Source organism: Enoplosus armatus, chromosome 9 (genome assembly GCF_043641665.1).
Source record: "Enoplosus armatus isolate fEnoArm2 chromosome 9, fEnoArm2.hap1, whole genome shotgun sequence".
In the NCBI taxonomy this organism is placed as follows: domain Eukaryota; kingdom Metazoa; phylum Chordata; class Actinopteri; order Centrarchiformes; family Enoplosidae; genus Enoplosus; species Enoplosus armatus.
The window spans coordinates 8,450,603-8,471,543 of record NC_092188.1 but is presented as its reverse complement, the minus strand read 5'-3'; the positions used below and the strand labels follow the sequence as shown (position 1 = coordinate 8,471,543).

At 40.8% G+C, this 20,941-nt stretch overlaps 2 protein-coding genes across 2 annotated transcripts; one reads left to right on the top strand and one right to left on the bottom strand.

Annotated features, from left to right (window-relative positions):
• Positions 1–8,957: 8,957 nt before the first annotated feature.
• On the bottom strand, positions 8,958–10,487 carry LOC139290807 (apolipoprotein A-IV-like). Its single transcript, XM_070912670.1, has 4 exons — positions 10,348–10,487; positions 10,193–10,240; positions 9,879–10,029; positions 8,958–9,751 (listed from the first exon to the last, which is right to left on the bottom strand). Exons 2-4 carry the CDS (start codon positions 10,230–10,232, stop codon positions 9,175–9,177), a joined length of 768 nt encoding a protein of 255 aa, XP_070768771.1. The 5' UTR covers positions 10,233–10,240; positions 10,348–10,487; the 3' UTR covers positions 8,958–9,174.
• Positions 10,488–12,414: 1,927 nt separating this feature from the next.
• LOC139290107 (uncharacterized) lies at positions 12,415–20,941 on the top strand. The gene is made up of 8 exons (XM_070911802.1): positions 12,415–12,454; positions 12,632–12,782; positions 12,928–13,495; positions 19,372–19,444; positions 19,736–19,801; positions 19,893–20,046; positions 20,220–20,507; positions 20,596–20,941. Exons 1-8 carry the CDS (start codon positions 12,415–12,417, stop codon positions 20,939–20,941), a joined length of 1,686 nt encoding a protein of 561 aa, XP_070767903.1.

Below are 20,941 nucleotides of genomic sequence, written 5' to 3'. Positions count from 1 at the left end.
TACATAGGTTCCCTTATCATCTGTCTACATCAGAGTCACATGGCTCAAGTTGGACCACGTGAGGATTAGGAAGGTCTGAGGCGCTCAGTCGAAGACTTGATGAATCTATTTGTCAAAATAAAAATAAGTGTTTCATATTTCTGAAGTTATATTCATATGTTTCTGCTTGGGCCGATGTCAGGAAGCGTGTAACATAGAAATGATAATGAACATGCTGAAAGAAGATTGACCTTCCCCTAAGTGCAATTATTACAACCACAATCTGTTGCTAATTAATGAAAGCTGACTAAAATGACCTTAGCTGGTGTTTAACTTGACTGTACCTGTACCAGACACCCTCACAGAAAAGAATTACATGATGCATGGCCAAGCATTGTTCAAACATACACAAATTTACAGTATTTTATTTTATAACATTTGAAAAGATACCAAATTACACAGATTACACGGAATCAAAACATCTAACATATGTTTACATAAAATACATAAAATATCCTTTTTATTTATGTCAAAGTCTGTTTTGTTTTTACTATAACATGCACCATCAAAGTTAGGAGATAGAAGACACTTTGGTGACCAGAATGCACCAAAAGACAGGAATGTGCTGTAGCCGAGGTTCGGACCAGCTTAGTAAGAATCTCTATTGATTTCACTGATGACATGCCCACCTTTTGGGGGTTACCCCAGTAGCGAAATGTCTCTCCATTATCTTGATGTAATAATGAATGAAACACATGATTTGCACTCTCAATATAACTAAACACACAATACATTTCTCAAGACATATTGAATCCTTTTATGTATCTTTGTCTGATTTCGGTGCAGCTCACTTACCTTCAGTGAACTTTCTCTCTGAATCGGTTGTGATGCTGATCTGCTTCAACATCTGCTGCTGGATGCAGTGACTCTGGTCCAGCAGTGAGACAGTCACCTGTCTCCATATGGCATGGCCACTGGACCTGGTCATCCTGGTCTGTGGACACCTGTCGAAAGAAAACTCAGAAGCGATCGGAGTACGCTTGTGCCAAACACTGCTCCTTGCCAGAAAGTCGTCATATTTGGGGATATCCCAGACATGATGTGGACACTCAGCTTCAAACAGGTTGATGTCACCGACTGAACCCCCCAAAGGAAATTCCAGTTCCTTTACAGACCTCAAACTCCACCTGGAGGAGCCTGATGGCACTTAGGGGAACATGATGGAGCTGCCAATGAGATGTCGATGGACCTGGCAAATGACATTGAAGGGCTTTAAACCAAAATGATCGAATGTAAAAGAGCATACAGTATACCTCTAATAATACTTGTATACTTGAAAATGTGCTAGCAATCAAACACTGTACACATCAAATTTTATTGATCGCGTTTTGGTAACAACTATTGGAGAACAGGGACAAGGACATCATGACAGGAGTGTTTGTCAAGTTATGGAGTGGCTACATCTTTAAAATCAAATCCTAAGTGACTCCTGGATATGAGCTCATTTACACAGTGGATTTGACTGTGCAGGGCACAGAAACACCTGTTAGGACAAGGTATAAATGAACAGTATGATGATGATAATTGCGTTGCAGATTACAATTAAAGGATATAATACACAGCAGCTGTACCATTAAAGAGAAATGATTTGTTGAGGGGATCGTGTTTTTGATGTGAGATGAAGGAAAATAGACTGCATATGTTGGAATATCATCCTCAAAGCTGCATGACTTCACAAAGGCGACAGCAGGTATTATGGGTAATGACAATAATAATAGTAAAGAGCAGAGAGTAGTATTAATAATAAAAACTAAAAATCAACAAGTAAGAAATGCCACAATACTAAAACTAACCATCGTCTTTGATGACTACAATGTTGTCAATGCATGTTTTCAGTCATATTTGGTCAAAAACGTGTAGAGCAACCTCTTTGGCATCAAGTTGTTTATTCCACTCTTGTCTTTACAGATGAATGAACACAGAGACACTTTCTCTGTCTTACCAAGGCTCTTATCCAACACATGAGATTGCTATCTCTCCCATTTGAACTGATCTCCCAGAACGATGTTCCTGTCAAGGCCCTTTGACAGGAACAATAAGAGTGATCTCAAGTGTATTGCTTTAATCGTAATCGTATGACAGCCGAGGTGCTTACAATCATTATGTCTCCTTCATGTAGTTTCAGATCTAAAAGAAGAACATTTATTGGTATTGTTATTTGTTGTTATTATTTTTCTCTGTAAATCCAAATCCAAGGGTTAGGTTTGAATCATGTATGGATCTTTAAACACTCCTTTGTTTATCTCAACAATGTCTAGATCAGTTTCTTCCTCACCATCTCCTTCTGATGCCATGTTCAGTACGTTGGATATGAGTGATTGTTCTTGCTGTGTTTTTCATAAATGCTTTGATTCAAAAATGAATATTTTGATCACAACTGAGGGGGAAACATAGATCATGTACTTTTGAGTGCTACTCACCAGTTAGCCATAATGAACTGAATGAAAATGAATTATTTATAAAATGAATTATAAGATTCAAATCAGAGAAAATGTTGCTATATTTCTTGTTGCAAGTCATTATGAGCCAGTTATCCTTAATTACAAATCTACTCTCTTAGTCTACTTTACATCCCCTCCTGTACCTCCTACAGATGAAATGCAGACAGGAGATAAATTGTATGATGAGATAAATCATACAGCATCTGATCACTGTGGTAAAGTTACATCATCAGTAATATGAATATTAAATGAATGTGACGTGTTTCATAGATGGAAACTTACTGAGGTGGATGCCTGTTCACACAATCACATTCACTAGTAGAATTGTACAAACATTTGCATTTAGATAGATCACAGCTACACTTCAGAGAGCTAATCGAATAAATCACCTGAATGGAGGTTTTGTATGACTTTGGATTGTAAAAGTATTGGAAGAGAGGTAAGTGAAAATATGTACTTTGCACAAGCATCATTGCAATAATGTAATGAATCACATACCAGACAGTCCACAAGACAAAGGACTGCTAACCTGTCATCTAAGTTATGACTGTCTGCATACCAAGACTACATAAAATCTGCCTGTGTGTCCCTTGTATCTGTCCCCAAGTGAAACAACAGATCACCAGATACTGCAGATATGTTTTTATTGAACACCATATTGGACAATAGTTTAACCTTTGGCATCACTTCCTTGTTGAACCCACTGCTGTACGTGTGAAAATAACATTCCTAAATACACCTGCACCTGAATGTGAATCTGTACCTGTGCCTTTTTCCTGCCCTGTTCCTGTTAAAGAGCAAAGAGAGTATCCACCTTCACTGATGGCCAAGACTGTGGTTCAGTGCCATTTGAAGTGGTGCTTAACTTTAGCTTAGAAAGGCTTCAGCAGAGTAGTAGTAGTGGTATTTCTACTAGTGTAGAATTTCTACAACTACTACGCTCAGATGCATGCTCTCCATCTTTTCATTCTCCTATTCTGTCCACACTGGTGGTATTTGGGGTGTGTGGAGGATGGGGGTGCGGGTTGAACCTGATGTTGCATCATAGTTTGGTGTGAAATGTCCCAGGGTACGTCATGGATGGTTTTTTGGGAGGTGAAGTATACAGAATTCCTAAATGTTCTCTGTTGTAAGGAACACTACGGAATGGGACCGTGCAGGATCAATAAATAAGGAAATATGTCATGTTTTATAGGTTATATTGCATGGGCTATACATGAACAACAATATATTGCTTGTGTTTGCTAAAGAAGTAATTTACAGATGAAGAAATGTGCTGTATTTATTCGACTAAATAGACCTCAGGGAGGGTGTGTTAGGTTATAAAACTCCAAAAAAGACCATTCACAGATACAGAACATATGAAAATACATTGTGAACTAATGTGTAATTTTGTAAATCTTGTTTATAAGCAATTATGATAAAATTAGAAAAGGTCATGACGTACAACGCTGGTAAACAATGTCAAGTGTGTTTTCTGAGCTGATAAAGAGGGGTGTCTCCAGGACCACATACAAATTAATTAATAAACTTTCACTGCCTCAGTTAATTAAATCATGCTTCATCTTGCTTGCAAACTCTATTCGCCTTTTTTCTCTTTCACTGTGACTGACATGTGACAGGAGTGAAAGGAGGTGTGTCAGGATATCTGAGTCACGATCAGGAAATTAATGTTACATAAACCTGATTTTGTATGTGGCTTCCTCATTCTTATGCTTCCATTCAGCTGTGCAAACATGACATCTTCATTTTAGACAGGAGCCAGGTGTTGACGGGCATCTCACATCCATCTAAAAAAAACTTGCTTTGAAATGCTGATTAGACTTAACGTGTTTTACATGTGTGTTGTAAGCCTTTTGTACATTTAATCACACTGAAATTGGACCTTGACGATATTATGAAAAACATATTATTATGTATTTTGCAAACTGTAGTGCCATTGTTTCAGACACTTAAAATTAAGACATTTTGTATTGAAGTAAAGCACAATTGTTCCTTGGAAACAGGAAACCCACTGTACAGTACAATCAACTGTTGGAGACATAAAGATATCCTGTACTCACACACATCCTATATCTTAAAGACCCTGAAAACCTGGTTTAAATCTTAAATGTTTCTCTATGACTACATGAGCAACAAGGCCAAAGTTAATTAATTAATGAATACATCCCAGATTATTATTTATGTATTTAAGAGTTTTACGATTAAAAACTCTGCTTCATCGGGGCTGTGTGGCCCGATTCACCTCAAACCTGCGAGAAGAGCGCAGACAAAAACACAAATAAAGAAAGCTCTCATGTGAAATAACTAAGATGATTCAAACTTTGGCAGAACATTTTGTGTTTCATGCAGGATCATATCGGTGGTAAGAGGCTGATTGATGGTTTTCGCTTTTTTAAGCCATGTCATGCAGCATATAATTGTGCCTTGTGTTGTCGCTGTCACTGTGTGACAAGATAGAAACAGTCAGCCATAAAATTAAGAGCGTTCATAGATTCATGATTCTCTCTCAGTCAACAGCAGTGCAGTAAGTCAGCTGAATGAATGATTAATATTACTCTACCATACCATATGAAACTACAAAAAAGCATGAAAAAGGTTTTCATCAATCTTAAAATGTTACCATTTACATCAACGTGGGGAAAACCAAAGAGATGGTGGTGGACTTCCACCGGTGCAAACACACCCCTCCCACACCAGTGAACATCCAGGGAATGGACATTGAGATGGTGAAATCTTACAAGTACCTGGGTGTTCACCTAAACAATAAACTGGACTGGACTGACAACACAACTGCACTGTACAAAAAAGGCCAGAGCAGACTCTACCTGCTGAGGAGACTCAGGTCTTTTGGAGTGCAGGGGGCCTCCTGAAGACCTTCTTTGACTCTGTGGTGGCATCAGCCATCTTTTATGGAGTGGTCTGCTGGGCACCAGCATCTCAGCTGCCGACAGGAAGAAACTGAACAAACTGATTAAGAGGGCTAACTCTGTTCTGGGATGCCCCCTAGACTGAGTGGAGGTGGTGGGAGAAAGGCGAATGATGGCAAACCTATCATCCCTAAGGGAGAACATGTCCCATCCCATGCAGGACACTCTGGCAGCACTGGGCAGCTCCTTCAGCGACAGGCTGCTTCACCCGTGGTGTGTGAAGGAGAGATACCGCAGGTCTATCCTCACAGCTGCTGTCAGGCTCTACAATCAACACTGCTCCCATTTTTTTTTAGTTTTAGTAGCTTTTTATCAGAATCAGAATCAGAATCAGAATCAGAAACTGTTTATTGCCAAGTAACATACATTACAAGGAATTTGCTGTGGTCTGAAGGTGCTATTGTTTTGATAACAAATAAGTAGAATATAAAAGCTAAAATAAGAATAAGAATAAAAAATAAAAATAAGATAAGATAAATAACAACAGTGCAGCGACCAGAATAAAGTAAAGTGTCCAGGTAAAGTGTCCAGTAGGGGGTGGGTGCGTTAATGTAACGCAGGGGGGACAGGGGTGATGTACGTTAATATAACGTATAAGTAGTGTTTGTGTTCGGGGAGGGGGGTCAATGTAAGTTCGTCAGGTTGACTGCAGAGGGGAAGAAACTGTTTTTGTGGCGGGAGGTTTTGGTCCTCATGGACCGCAGCCTCCTGCCAGAGGGGAGGGGGTCGAACAGATGGTGTCCGGGGTGGGAGGGGTTGGCAGCGATCTTCCCTGCTCTCCTCAGGGTCCTGGAGGAGTACAGGTCCTGAAGAGATGGGAGGTTGCAGCCGATCACCCTCTCTGCAGAGCAGATGATACACTGCAGTCTGCGTCAAATATCAGTCTTTATTGTTTTTATTTATTATATCTTGATTTTCAACTTATGTCTGTATTACACTATCCTGTATGCTGCTGTAACAATGCAAATTTTCCAGCTGAGGGATTAATAACGAATTATCTTATCTTATCCTATCTTGTGATTTTTAGACAACATTTTCAGAATGAGCAAAACACAATTTTGCTGATGGGCCTCAACTGCCACCAGAACTAATCATATATTGATGATGAGTTCAAAACTGGCTGCAGTTGCACCCTACAACCTATATTCAACATGGTGGCCAAGGACAGGAAACTGTACCTCCACCTGCTTATTAATTCTACATTTCCTTTCATAACACTGCTCTGTCACAGTTTCACCACTAGGTGGCTGTGTAGCCTCTTGTATTTGCACAGGGAACACTGACATCCCATGTGGCTTTACAGTGTTAGATGCATTACATGACAATCATTTGGCATATCTTAAGGCAATTTACATTTTGTTCCCACACATACACACATCATGGGTGTTCAGTGTCTTGCTCAAGGGCACTTGACACAGCCGTCGATTAAGTCACGAACCCTACAGTCAGTGGTGGATGGTCCATTACAAGTAAAAGTCCTCTTTTGAAAATGTTACTTAAGTTAAAGTACTAGCAACTAAATATACCTAAGTATTAAGTTAAGTTAAGTTAAGTTACTCACTATGGAAAATATTATATATTATTGGATAGTTGTTATATAGTTATAGTTATAGATAGTTATGCATTAACATGTAAGCACTACTTTAATGTTGTAGTTGGTCGAGTTGGAGCTAATTTGAACTGATTCTTAATCGTGTGAGTAGTTTATATTAAAACAATGTATCATATTTTATGAACTTATATTATATTTAGTATATGTTAGAATAAGTAACTGTTAATTGGATACAATATTTCCCTATTTGGAGGTACTCAAGTAAACTACAAGTACCTCAAAACTGGACTTCAGTATTGTTTGAGTAAATGTATATAGTAACTAACTGTAAGGTGTTCTCCGAGAACATCTCCTCACAACCATCCTGTTCTGAAACCAGACCAGCCAATAGGTGACAACAAGGTTTAGCAAACAACATGTCCTGAGAGCATTTACAATGACCCGTTGACATGAGACAGCAATCTTCTCATCTCCACAGACACTGATCTGCTTAACAAACCAGCAGTAATAGTCTACTAACAACCTCTTATCTACATCAAAACAACCCTGAATCTCTGTTTGTCACTACGGTGATAAAGGCAAGATGCGTCTTGTACAAAGAAACTTGTGCACGTCAAACAACAACTCCCTCCTCTCGGTGGTCTGTGTCAAAGAGTTTGAATGGGGCAGACATCAGTCTAGCCTCCAGTATTAGAAAAGCGGCCGTTGGGATCAAGGCCTTAACGATGCCTTTTGGCTGTTTTGACTGATAATGCAGTGTGAATAGTACTTCTGGGTGCCCACACAAGTGCTAATCAGGTATAAGACAGACTGGAGCCTGAAAATGTGAGATCAGATTTGCATTTGGAAAGTCTCTGGGAGCTTTGCAGTAGTTTGTGTCACTGAATGCAGCACTTTAAAATGCTGCAATTACATTAGACATTAGGCAGACGGAATCCTAGAAGTTAAGAAGTACAAACCTAGGCAATATCCTTTAAGTGTAAGAATGATGGACATATTTCAATAAACTGCTGATATTCATACAATCATTTTTGCCATCATGACTAGTGGGTTACTCACTGCACCTTTATGAAGTCAAAAACAAAAGTTATTCTCTGTTAAAACACAGGTCTCCTCTTCTCAAAAAAAAGTAGTGATTTTATTTGAGATATCTCAACAATGATCCATACACATTTTTTTTTTATGGCAGTTTTTGGCCTCTGTTTAGATGTAAGCAGGAAACAAATATGCATTGTGTGTGTGCATGTGAGTGTGTGTGTAGTATTGTCATGGACTCTGACCCTCCACGTTGGATGCTGGCACTGTCAATAGTGGGAGGAGAAGGCTTTCTGTTGTATATTTACAACAATAAGAGGTTGCACTTTTTTCAAAAAGAATTCAAAGCACCATCAAAACAAATAACTAATTCTAAACAGAATCAAATAAGAATGCATTGTTTTTAGAGCAACACACTTTGTATGTTTTATATGAAATCTAATGGGATAAATCCATAAATAACTTGTCTAGGCCTCTCTCACATCACGTTGGTCATCCACGTTTCTCACAGCCATTTCTCTATTTTGGCATTGGCACCAGGAAGGTGCAGTTTCATGGCAAGCATTGACAAGTACACGAATAAGAACAACAGGCTGCCTCTGGAAAAAGTGGGAGACGAAACTGTGACAGAGGCCAGGGCATGTTAAGACACGGGAGATGAAGTCAAAATACTAGTTGCCTCCTGGGAAAAAAAGCAGCACATGTCCCAGTGTGACCATAGTAATCCCTCTTTGGGTAGTACTCTTTACTTACTATACTTTGTCAGTGCTGTGTCCTTTTTAGGATGGCCTGTCAATATTAAAATAGATGATGTTGTAGAATAGATAGATTTCTCATAGTTTTACATATTCTGTAAAAGACTGCAAAGAACATAAAGATTGATAGAATGTATATTTCGCAGATTCATCTATTTATTTTTGATAACTTACAGAAATTACAAAAAAGTTCACAACACACGATAAAAACTAAGTATATACATGTTTGACAAGTGCAGAGGTTTGCTTTGCATTTTTGCACATAGCAATAAATATTATGTAGTGGGTATACACCCAGTTTCATTTGGTTTACAATACAATTCAGATATTTAATTCATTATATTATATTTCAAGCTTCAAACAGAGGTAGATCAAACAGGGCCTGCATCTTGATAAATGATGGAGCAGGTGTGGAGGTTGACTTAGTTGGCGTTGACAAAGGATTGGTAGAGGGACATGAGCTGGGCCTGGAGGTCCTGGGCGTAGGGGTCCAGCTTGTCCCTCAGGTCCTCAGCGTAGGGGGCCACCATTTGTTTCACCAGATTTGCTCTCTGACTCAGCTCAACCTGGACCTTGTCGGTCATGGGTGCCACCCTCTCCTGGAAGTCCTGCAGGTGCTGGTCCACCTTCTGCTTCAGGTCATCAGTGTAGGGTCCCAGCTGAGCCTGCAGATCCTTCACACTCTGCTCCAGGTTGGTCTTCAGCTCCTCGCTCTTCTGCATCAGGGTGGTCCTCAGGGACTCAGAGTCCAGGGAGTCTGCGTAGGGGGCCAGCTCCTGTTTGAGCTGCTCCACTCTCTGCTGGATCTGGGCCTTCATGTCCTCTGTGTAGGGCTCCAGCTTGCCCTTGACGGTGCTCAGCTCCTGGCTCACACGCTCTCTCAGCACATCAGCCTCTGTGGTGACTTTGGTGATCAGGTCCTGGGCTGCAGGGGGAAGCTGCTCCTGGAGGGTGACTGCATACTTGCTGGCCACGTCGGCACTCTCTGTCAGACGGGCACTAGAAGACAAAGTAATGGTTAGACCATCAGAGTATTCGTGTAATACAATACCAATCTTAATCACTATGTGACCCATGCCACTAATATTGGCCTAGTCACCATGGTCCTGCGTGTCACACAACTTACTTTACATCCTGTCCAAACTGTGATTTCCTGATCATCTGGAGGGTGTCATCAGCTGTCTGGGTGGCCTTGGCAATGTAGTCCCAGAAAGCATCAGTCAGCACTTCCAGCTGTGGCTTGGGTGCATCAGCATAGAAGAGGTTGGCATGACAGCCTGTTGGATGGACACAAGAGCAGCTTGAGAACAGTGCAGATTTTTAGCCATCCAGTTAAATTTGATTGCTCTTAGTTGCTGAAACAATAATGCATACCATAACTGTGACTAAGCTTTATAGAGAAGACACTAAAAAGTTAAAAACAAAAAGCTTGCAACTTACCAGACAGCACTGCAATGGCTAGTACCACGAACACCTTCATGACTGTGTCTGAAAAACAATTGTGATCTATTTAACTTTCAAGCTGCATTAAAAAATGTCAAAACATTTACATTTGCCACTTTAAGTTTTGTCTTGAAATGTAGTGTAAATCTCACCTGCTTTTGGCTCGTGTATCTCTGAGCGTTTAGCGTGTTTGCGAGTGTGTCAGACTGGTGCTTCCATGTATATATACTGAAGCCAGGTGACAGTTGTAGTCGAGAGCCCAAAGTCCAGGAGTCCCTGCCATGTTGTCATAGAGGCTCTCTTCCTGTTTCTGCAGCTTCTCCTGGCCACTATCACATGACGGTTGCGGCCACAGTGCAGACACATAAACACAATCTTTACAGTATACTGGGGGCTTTTAGGAATGTCCTAACAATAAAACATATCTTACTACACAATACATATTGCAGTAGTTCTTTAATTCAATATTAATTAACTGTCCACGTAGTCCAGTGCTAACAGCCAGCAGATAACCACAGATAACCTTGGTATGCTAATGGACTTTGTATTAGGGTCAAGCAATGTGAATAAAATGACACAAATCACTACATTTTTTATATCGTGAAAAAAGCTCAGTATAGAATTTGTGTTAGAAGTCAATCAGCAATGCAGTCAATATATATACAAAGTACAATATTTTCCAGCTGGCTGTCAGGATAGCACTATATTTCCCTGACACATTTAAATTTCAGGCCTTCATACTGGAACTCATGGCAGATGGTGAGTAACAGGGAGAACAGAGAGGACTATCTAACAGCACACAGTGTTGTCACTCTGTCTGAGAAGGTGGCATAAATAGATAAGGGCTGTAAAAAGAAAGAGTTACCAGACAGAAGTTGTTTTTTGCAGCATCCACACTATTGAATTAACACAAATCACCCACATAATGACAAGGACATTTACGCATTGAATTTCTTGTCTGATACTGTTTGCTTCCAGTAAAGACCTCAAAGGCCAGTTGCTGTCTCCAACCTTTACTGGAAGTGTGTTTAGCTCACTGGAAAGCTGTGCTTGTCAGTGCATAGTGAGGGCAGAGGAGTAGCCAAAATATTTCAAGTCATGGAAATATCTGTATTCATTTGTAATGCTTTTTAGGTGTTTTATGTCAGCACTAAATCAGATAGTGTTCTTTTGAAATCTGCTTTAACCTTCAAACTGTAAGTTGTTTGGAATACATTTATCAAGCTATTTCTTAGAACACATTTTTTAGAGGTTGTTCTTCAGCGCACTTGTCTAAAAGTCTTGAAGGACTCTCAGGGAAAATCTTTTCAATAAAATGTTCTAGTTTCAAGTCTGTGTAAGATCTTTCCTTCGCTAAGAGAAAAATGGGGTCACAACTGGAAGGAAAATAAATGAAACTGAAATGTTGATCTTTAAAAGTGGTTTCAGAAAAGTGAACTATGGAATGTCAGATGTCTATGTCTACTTTGTCCTTTAGAAGCTGACAGTGTTTGAGTCTGCTAACCCTTGGCCAGAGTGACACATAGGGATTGTTGAACATTGGCATGACAGAGAAACTAGGGCCATAAGTTACTATGACGTTAGCTGGATGAATGTCAAGCTAATAGAGACAATAAAACACCCACTGTATATCTAATCAGAGCCGGACATCAAAGAAATTAAGGAGAGGGGTTTGGTCTGTTTTAGAGTTATCTGCTGCTAAAGCTAACAGCTAAGTGAGTACAGGCGGGCTTGTGAGGACTGAGTTCATTTAAGGGTAAACCTTAAGCATTTTGCCACACTCTAACACTGATGAATCACACATACATTTAGGTAATTATACCAAGTAAGACCATGAAGAATGCAGCAATAATCATGGTTTCAAATAAAAATGGGTATAAAAAATGGGTTATGTGAGTTGGCGTAACAGTATGGGCTTGTGCATGTGTGCTGCGTGGAACCTATGGCACAATATGTCAGTGAGGATAGCAGGGTGAGGCAAGGCGACAGCAGGGCATTATCACCTGGACTTTGGGATCATTACTTTCTGGTTTGCTATATAAGCTGCAGAACCTCACCAGTTTAACACAAGCGCTGCCAAGTGGACTTGCAGGTACACTCGCAAACTCAGGTAAGATGATGAAGGGCTGTATCAGCCAAGCAGCTGAGCTTTTCGTGTTAGAAATACTTCTTGGCGTGCTAACCAGCTTTGTATCTCCTTGTTTTAAGGTCTAAGAGACATGAAGGTCCTTGTTGTGCTCGTCCTGGCCGTTTTCAGCGGTGAGTATGATGGCAGAATACCAGTATTTCTACTGGTATGCTCAAGATAAAGACCTGCAAGCCTTGCTAAAGGGTAGATATGCACCTGTGTAAATGTCTTAATATATCAAACCAGGCTGTCATGCATGGCTGCAAATCTAGCAACACTCTCAAACTGCTCTTGTGTCCATCCAACAGGCTGCCATGCCAACCTCTTCTACGCTGATGCACCCAAGCCACAGCTGGAAGTGTTGACTGATGCATTCTGGGACTATGTTGCCAAAGCCACACAGACAGCTGATGACACGGTCCAGATGATCAGGAAGTCTCAGTTTGGACAGGATGTCAGGTAGGTTAGACAAGACCACTGCGACCTTTGGTGACATGCTAATGATGTGAAAGAAATTGTATTGTGATAACTGACATGCAATTCCTAACTAGAATATGAACTAAAGACAAAACTTTCTTGTCTCTTTGTTCGCTCTCTTGAGTAGTGCCCGTCTGACAGAGAGTGCTGATGTGGCCAGCACGTATGCAGTCACCCTCCAGGAGCAGCTTCCCCCTGCAGCCCAGGACCTGATCACCAAAGTCACCACAGAGGCTGACGTGCTGAGAGAGCGTTTGACCCTGGAGCTGAGCACCGTCAGGGAAAAGCTGGAGCCCTACACTGATGACATGAAGGCCCAGATCCAGCAGAGAGTGGAGCAGCTCAAACAGGAGCTGGCCCCCTACGCAGAATCACTGGACTCTGAGGCCCTGAGGACCACCCTGATGCAGAAGAGCGAGGAGTTGAAGACCAACCTGGAGCAGAGTGTGAAGGATCTGCAGGCTCAGCTGGGGCCCTACACTGATGACCTGAAGCAGAAGGTGGACCAGCACCTGCAGGACTTCAAGGAGAGGGTGGCGCCCGTGACCGAAAAGGTCCAGAGTGAGCTGACTCAGAGAGCCCAGCAGGTGAAAGAAATGGCCACCCCCTACGTTGATGAGCTGAGGGAAAGGCTGGACCCCTATGCCCAGGACCTCCAGACTCGTCTCACCTCCCTCTACGAGTCCTTTGTCAAAGCCAACTAAGTCAACCTCCACCTCACATTAAACAGAAAGGAACTGCATCCAAAGAAACACAATTCTCCAAATACATCCATGTTAATAACAATATGACAAGCTCACCAATTTTGAAAGTTGAAGATGTCTCTAGATATATTTAAAGTATTAAATAATAAATAATACATACTGAGTGTTAGTCTGTGACCACACACTGTGTTCTCTTCCTATATTATGGAAATAAAGTAAAAGCAAAACATAAACTTACGAGTCTGTTGTTATTTACAAAGTCCTGGTGAAATTATAAATGAGTGCTTGTAAGGTTTGAGAATGCCAAATGTTTATCTTGCAAACTCAGGCAAGTGACGACAGTATATCTTTTCTTTTCCTGAATTTCCTGAAACAATTACACACATCATTGCCTAAATGGAAAATAGACAGTGTCTCCAATGTGGTTACTTACACCTACATATTGAAATGTTTTGATCTCTCAAGCATGTATATTTTGTTCCTCATGCCAACATAAGCACTTTTGAAAACACATATCTTTTGAACTACTTCCCATACATAAAAATATGAAAGGAACCGGTTATTTTTTTGTACTTGACTAGAACAAGAATCTTTGAAAAGAATTAGTGCCATCTGGTGAACATATAGAGCCACTTTAGGCAGCCATTTTCAATGCATGGATTTAAATTTTGACAGTTATAAGAAAGCAAGAAACTTTCTATATTGACTCCAGATAAAAAATCAGTGGGGAATAAAGTCTTTCTTGTTTGTTCAGTGTCTGCTTGCAAAGTCCCCCCCCCCCACCACGCCCCTGTAAGATTCAGTTGTGGGTCCTGGACAGGGCATGTTCAGGTTTGTCTCTGCAAGTCTGGAAGTTCATAAGCACATCCTGCTTCCTCCACCTTGTTATGTTGTTAGTTTTCTTTTTGTGCCTCCATCCTTGCTGCCAGATTGCTCCCACGCTGCCTTACCCAGTGGCAAACAACATTCCTCTGTTCTGCCCCCAGCTGTCACAGACTGTACTCACCATTAACCCTCCAAGCACGCACACAGCTCTCATTACTTATTATGACTGATGATGTGAAGGTTTTTGGTTATATTTTGAATCTTCATGTATACATTGGTATACCTTTCCTGGTGTATTAATACGAATGCTTACGGGGTTTTTTTCCCCCTTTCTTTTAATTTTCTTGTTCTGCTCAACTACAACTATTTTGTTTTTTGCACTTTTGTCCTACAGCGGTCAAACAATTATGATTTGGGGATTATGAACCCAGTTACCACAAAATTATTAAAGTAACATGACAAAGTATAAAAACATTTTTTTTTAAATTAGAATACCTTCATAGATAGATAGAAACAAGATTTTTAAGCATTGTACAATCAGACAGGAGGTAATGAACAGAATAATTAAGAAAGACAAATGAAAACACCCTATGAGCTACAAGGAAATCCATGTATTTACTGTAAATCACTTATAATTACTTGTGAAGGCAAGACAGGTAAAAATGTTTGGTGCGTGTTTTGACGGACTTGCATTGAAGCTCATGTTGGTCTGCACCTTGCAGTGTGTGCATTCTCAAAGTAAGAAACTCACGACAAAACAGTTGACTGATAAATCTTCATATCTCATTCCATTAAATGTATAGATTCAAGGAAGATGATTTGTTAAAACGTGTAATTGTTGGAGCAGACTGACATTTGGCATTTAAATGTTTTGGATGAGTTTCATAATTGAGGCAGTCATAATCATCCTTTCTCTGTATGAATGAGTCAAGTTGCATCTCATGTTTTCAGCTGTCAGAAAATATAATGAGGGAAAGACATTAAAGGAATAGTTTAACATTTGGGGAAATGTGCTTATTGGCTTTCTTCCAAGAGAGTTAGATTAAGATGGATACTCTCCTGTCTGTACAATAAATAGACTGGAAACAGCTAGCCTGCCTCTTTCCAAAGATAAATCCAGCACATAATTAACATGTTATATTGTGATTGGTGGATCTGTACAAAAAAACAAAGTTTGAAAAATGTTAAGGTGTTATTTTACAGAGGGTTATGTGTGGGACTATTTAATCAGTAAGCTTTAGAACTGCTGGTAGGGTTTTGGCTAGCTGTTTGCTGCTGCTTTCAGTCTTTGTGCTAAGCTAAGCTAAGCTTAGTGACTCCTGGCTGTAGCTTCATTTTAACACTCATGCATGAGAGTGGTATCAATCTTATTACCTATCTCTTGACAAGAAAGTGAATATGCATATTTACTACTATGTCCAGCTGATCCTTTAATGAGATGCAATGTACATTGATTTAAAATAATACTGTAAATAAAAGATCTGTGAACACGAAGAAACGTGTTGCCAAACAACCAAGTTTCTGCCCAGCTTGAACTCCTTAGCACACACAAGGCTTTTGTCCTTTAGCCTAAAAGGATAACTGCACAGTTAGCTTGCCGTCTCACCCTGAGCATCATACAGCGAATGACAGCAGGCAGCGATATGACTCAAGGTTACTTTTGTTTGCAGCTGCATGCATCAAACCTGCGACCCCTTCATTACAGAGAGACGGTGCTATAAATTCAGCAGATATTTGGCTCTGTCGCCGCACATCCCCATCAGCTGATAGCACTCTGACTCAGAACCAGGTGATGGGGTACATGCTGCAAAGAAAACACTCAATTCTGAACGTGAACATCCAGTTCAACAACTTTTAACCCAGAGACATTAACTGCAGTAACCTTGCTGACTCGTCCAAACAGATGTTTCCCTGTTTTGAGGGATGAGATCATCCAGACATAACCAAAAACCACACTCTTCAAAACAGCTACCAGAGAACAACATCATCAGGCTGGGGTTACTTTGGTTCACACCATCTAAAAATGCCCTCTCACACACGCTCGCCTGGTAGACATTAGACATTGCCTCTGTTGTTGCAGAGCAAAAGTAGAGCTAGTTCAGATGCCTTTGTCACATATTACTGTATTACCTCATGGTTCTTCTTGATTCTCTCTGTTTCACTTCCCTGTCGGAAGGCACAACATGGTGAGTTTGTGCGGTCTGGCCTGTGACCTTTGTTGTTACATGTGTGCAGTTTGGTCACCGTGGTCCATCAACCTCTGCATAAAACAGAAACAAAATATTTAGTTCACGTCCGTAATCTCCACACTGAAAATACATCTTAGTAGCTAGTGTGGGTGAATGTTTCACATGAGAGATTAAACATGTTCCTCAAATGTTATACAAGATGGAAAAAGAAAATCCTTATGAATGTCATTGCGTGACGATGAATGATGAGATTAAATTACTGACCTTTGTTTGTGTGTCTGAACTGGACTGGACTGGACTTGCTATCTAGATGAACATAGAGCATTTTGCGACACACCTCCTGCAGTGACACACGCTACACACAACTGTCATGGAATATATTATTATGTTATACATATATCTTGTGTTTTTTTACAGACAAAGTGACACCTACAGGTACTGATCTCTTTCACCTCACTATTGAAAGAAAGGAACATTTTCATTCATTACAAGATAGATGAAGTATTCGGTAGGTACAGTCTCCCAATCACTTAACACACAATTGACCCCTTTGGGTTATCACACACTAATGTTATCATGTTCTCACACTAATTACCTGACCAGGCCAGCCCATCTAAACTTTGTTCCTGTGTAAAGTTTGGTTTCTGTGAAAAATGACAGAACAGAGAAATCTGTCATGTTGACAACAAAGAGACCAAGTCCTAAAGGGCAAAGGTCTTTACACATGGGCAGTGATGGAATCAGTGTTGAACTCTATATATGAAAAGAGAGAGGTGGCTGAATGTAACAGCACAACACCAAGTGGGACCTCTGCTGCTTCAATATTAAACTATTTTTCAGTGCAACATGATAGCTTTGAAGTTATTCAACACAGACTGAAATTAAACCACTAAAGTGTAAGTAGTGTGATGCCCAAACACCAAGTTAATTTACTCCCATAAATGAGTTAAATTCACACTTTTGTATACTGCTTTTACTCAGGGTGGTTCAGTGGTACAATTATTGAGAACAGGGAAGTCTGTGTTTGATTCACTGCCAACAACAATCTTTTGAAACCTTCATCTTAACAGGAAAATCACAGGTCTGTTTGATGGAGAGTGTGATGGAGGTGGGAGTCCATCATTGATATGCACCAGGGCTCATGACAGTTATGTTCTGCCACTAAATAAATATTTGTTGCTCAATAAGCTGTTGTAAACACTTTTTTTGCATAAAACTTCCCCTTTCCTTTGCCAATTTCGAAATCCTGGAAATTTCCAACTGTCCAGTGAAAACCTTCAACATTAAAAGAGATATTATTACATTTTTTTCCCAGTATAATCTACTTCTTTTGTTCAATTTTTTTTTACAGGTAATAAAATAGTTTATGCTCTTTGTATTGAATTACCTGTAATCCTTCTTTTGTACTGTGGGCTTGCTGTACCTGAGTGTCCCCAAGCCTGAACATGCCCATCACCGTATAGTGCTGACACCTTATTTGCACTTCAGGTACTTACTGTTAATTTATAGCTCTATGTCATGCAGCAGTAAAGTACATATAAAATGAAATTTGGTGCATGTGGAAAAGTTCCACATCTTCACTAATAGGAATATGAGAGTGGGATTCCCATGCAGAGATGCCATATGTGTTGGGGGTTGTCTGTCTGTAGGGGGTGGATAGGTGGGGTGTCAATGGCCAGTGCTGGGCTGGCCAGACAATTGAAATTGAAATGCATGTGTGAAAGGCAAATTTACATCCTGGCGCCAGGAGGATTTATATTCAAATAAGACCATTTGGTGATAATAACCAGAGAAAAATCTGCAAAGTTGTGGCCATTTAACACCAAACCTGCATCACCATCAGTGGAAGACTGATTAAAGCTTTTACTTGAGTAAAAGTAGCAATGCCACCATATGAGAAGCAAAGTACAGTAAAATAATGAAATTAGCAGCAAGATAAACTTAAGTATCAAAAGCAACAGTTTTCCTTGTTAAGTTACAATTTAACACACACTAATGTCCCTGGTACACACTGTCAAGATTCTTTATACATTGTTGTTACAAATTCATGCAAACTCCTAATCTGCTAAGTAACTCAGCCATCTGAGAAATGTACATTGTTTTTTCTGAGATGTAGTATAAGCAGCGGTGGAATGTAACTAAGTACACTCACTCAAGCACAAATTAAGGTGATTGTACTTTAGTGTTTAATTCTTATGGTACTTTAGACTTCTATAATACTTCTTCTTCTTCTACTTCTTCTACTTCTTATTGACACAGTGCTTGTCTGCTGTGGGTTTCTGCACCTTTCTGTCTTTGTTGCTGTGACTTGTAAATTTCCCCGCTGTGGGATTAATAAAGTCTTCTACTCCATTACATTTCAGAGGTAAATATTTGCTCTATACAATATCTTTAGTTACTAATTACTTTACAGATTCAGGTTTTACCAAGACAACATAAAAGCAGTTTATACAAAAATATGTATTATTATTATGCTACCCAACAGTAAACTTTACTCCAGTAAAAATCATATTTTCAATAATAAAGTAGCATATAAAGTAGCCTACCCTACTTGTTCTAAGGTTCATTGTTGAAGCTTTATCAACTGCGTGAAAAATATGCACATCGAATAAACAAAGACATACTTTTCATGACATTGAACGTGGAGCTTTTAGCTTGTTATTCTTGTGAAAGTCAGATTGTTCAATCACCCGCTCGAACAATGCAAACCTGGGAGAACTTCGGACGCGGTGTTGGTGGCACGTTGCGTGGAGGGAAACAGGAATCTGTGCAGACAAATATCATCACCACCACGTGAACGCGTGCGCGCGCGAGCAATCACTGCCCCCCCCCCCCCCCCCCCCCCTCGCGCAGCAGCAGCAGTCTCCGGGACTGTATAAAAGCCCTCAGTCTCCGTCTGTGGAGCACGGAGGAAGCTCAACCTCAGGTGAGTGACAGGACCGCGCAGCTGCAGCGAGACCTCGTCTTCTGATTTAGGACCAGTTTATAGAAACAGCATTCTGCTTAATCTGTCTGTATTACATTTGATCTGTTTTTTAATGCTCGAGGCTGTGTTAGAGGCTGTGACTATATTTGTGTGTTTCACAGTTAAGATTGTTTTTCCTAAAACATTCCTCGCTAAAATAGTAGTCTCTCAAATAGGTAAAAATCCCTTATTTTTCTACTACATCTGTTTGCATTATATGTTTGCTTACCATTCCCCCCTTTAATTTCACAGGTGTATCTGTCTGTCCAACAACCATGAAGACTGTAGCTCTGATCCTTGCTCTGGCAGTCATCACTGGTAAGAGCGCTGCTGGTCTAGGATTTACCAACATTTTATTGGATTTGATGTTTGTATATTTATCCAAACTTTCCATGTGTGCCCACAATAGGCTGCAATGCCCGTGTTGTGCGCCAGGCTGATGCCACCCCAGCCCGCTGGGAGGACACCGTGGATCGTTTCTGGCAGTATGTCTCTGACCTAAACCAAAAAGCTGATGGAGTCGTGCAGGACATCAAGGCTTCTCAGCTCAGCAGGGAGCTTGAGTAAGTGAACAACATATCATTCTCTTGCCTTTTCATTCCGGTGCCCCCCCTCCTACTTCCCTTTCCTAGTTCATGCATTTCTCTCTCATTTCCAAACCGTACATCTCTAACCTATGCTAACAATCCTAATTTGTCCTCATATCATGATCATGACCATGTTCTTCTGCTTCCAGCACTCTGATCACTGACACCATGGCAGAGCTGACAACATACAGAGATGACATCCAGACCAAGCTGAGCCCCTACACCGAGGCCTCCACAGGCCAGCTTACACAGGACCTGCAGCTGCTGGCCAACAAACTCCAGAAGGACATGCTGGATGCCAAGGAGCGCAGCACTGAGTATCTGGGAGAGCTCAAGACCATGATGGAGCAGAACGCAGATGACGTCCACAGTCGCATCAGCACTTACACTCACAAGCTGAAGAAGCGCCTGAACAAGGACACAGAGGAGATCCGCAAGTAAGTGAGGTGGAGGCTTTCGCACCGTAGCTCTGTCTTGTCTTTGTTCATATGAAATATAAATGTCCCTTTCTTCTTTTCCCCCAAGCACCGTGACCACCTACATGGGTGAGCTCCAGTCCCGCACCTCCCAGAACTTTGACACCGTGAAGGAGCATGTTGAGCCCTACGTCCAGCAGGCCAGTGACACCGCCACCAAGAAGCTGAGCGACATCTCCTCCGTCCTGAGGAGCCAGGCTGAGGGTTTGGGCCTGCAGCTTGAGACCCAGGCAGAGGGCCTCAAGACCCAGTTGGAGTCCACTGCCAAGGACCTGCGCATCTCTCTGGAAGGCAAGATCGACGAGCTGACCGAGCTGTTGTCCCCCTACGCCACCCAGATCCGTGAGCAGGTTGAGAACATCATGGACAAGGTCAAGGAGACCTCCAGTGCCTAA

Bases quoted from the DNA above. Each gene is read 5' to 3' on its own strand.
- LOC139290807 (XM_070912670.1), bottom strand. From the start codon at position 10,232: ATGAAGGTGTTCGTGGTACTAGCCATTGCAGTGCTGTCTG. The intron at 10,030-10,192 runs GTAAGTTGCAAG...TCCATCCAACAG, and splicing joins AGCCATTGCAGTGCTGTCTG to GCTGTCATGCCAACCTCTTC. The intron at 9,752-9,878 runs GTAAGTTGTGTG...TTTGTCTTCTAG, and splicing joins CAGTTTGGACAGGATGTAAA to TGCCCGTCTGACAGAGAGTG.
- LOC139290107 (XM_070911802.1), top strand. From the start codon at position 12,415: ATGAAGGTCCTTGTTGTGCTCGTCCTGGCCGTTTTCAGCG. The intron at 13,496-19,371 runs GCCAACTAAGTC...CCCCTCGCGCAG, and splicing joins TCTACGAGTCCTTTGTCAAA to CAGCAGCAGTCTCCGGGACT. The intron at 20,047-20,219 runs GTAAGTGAACAA...TTCTGCTTCCAG, and splicing joins CAGCTCAGCAGGGAGCTTGA to CACTCTGATCACTGACACCA.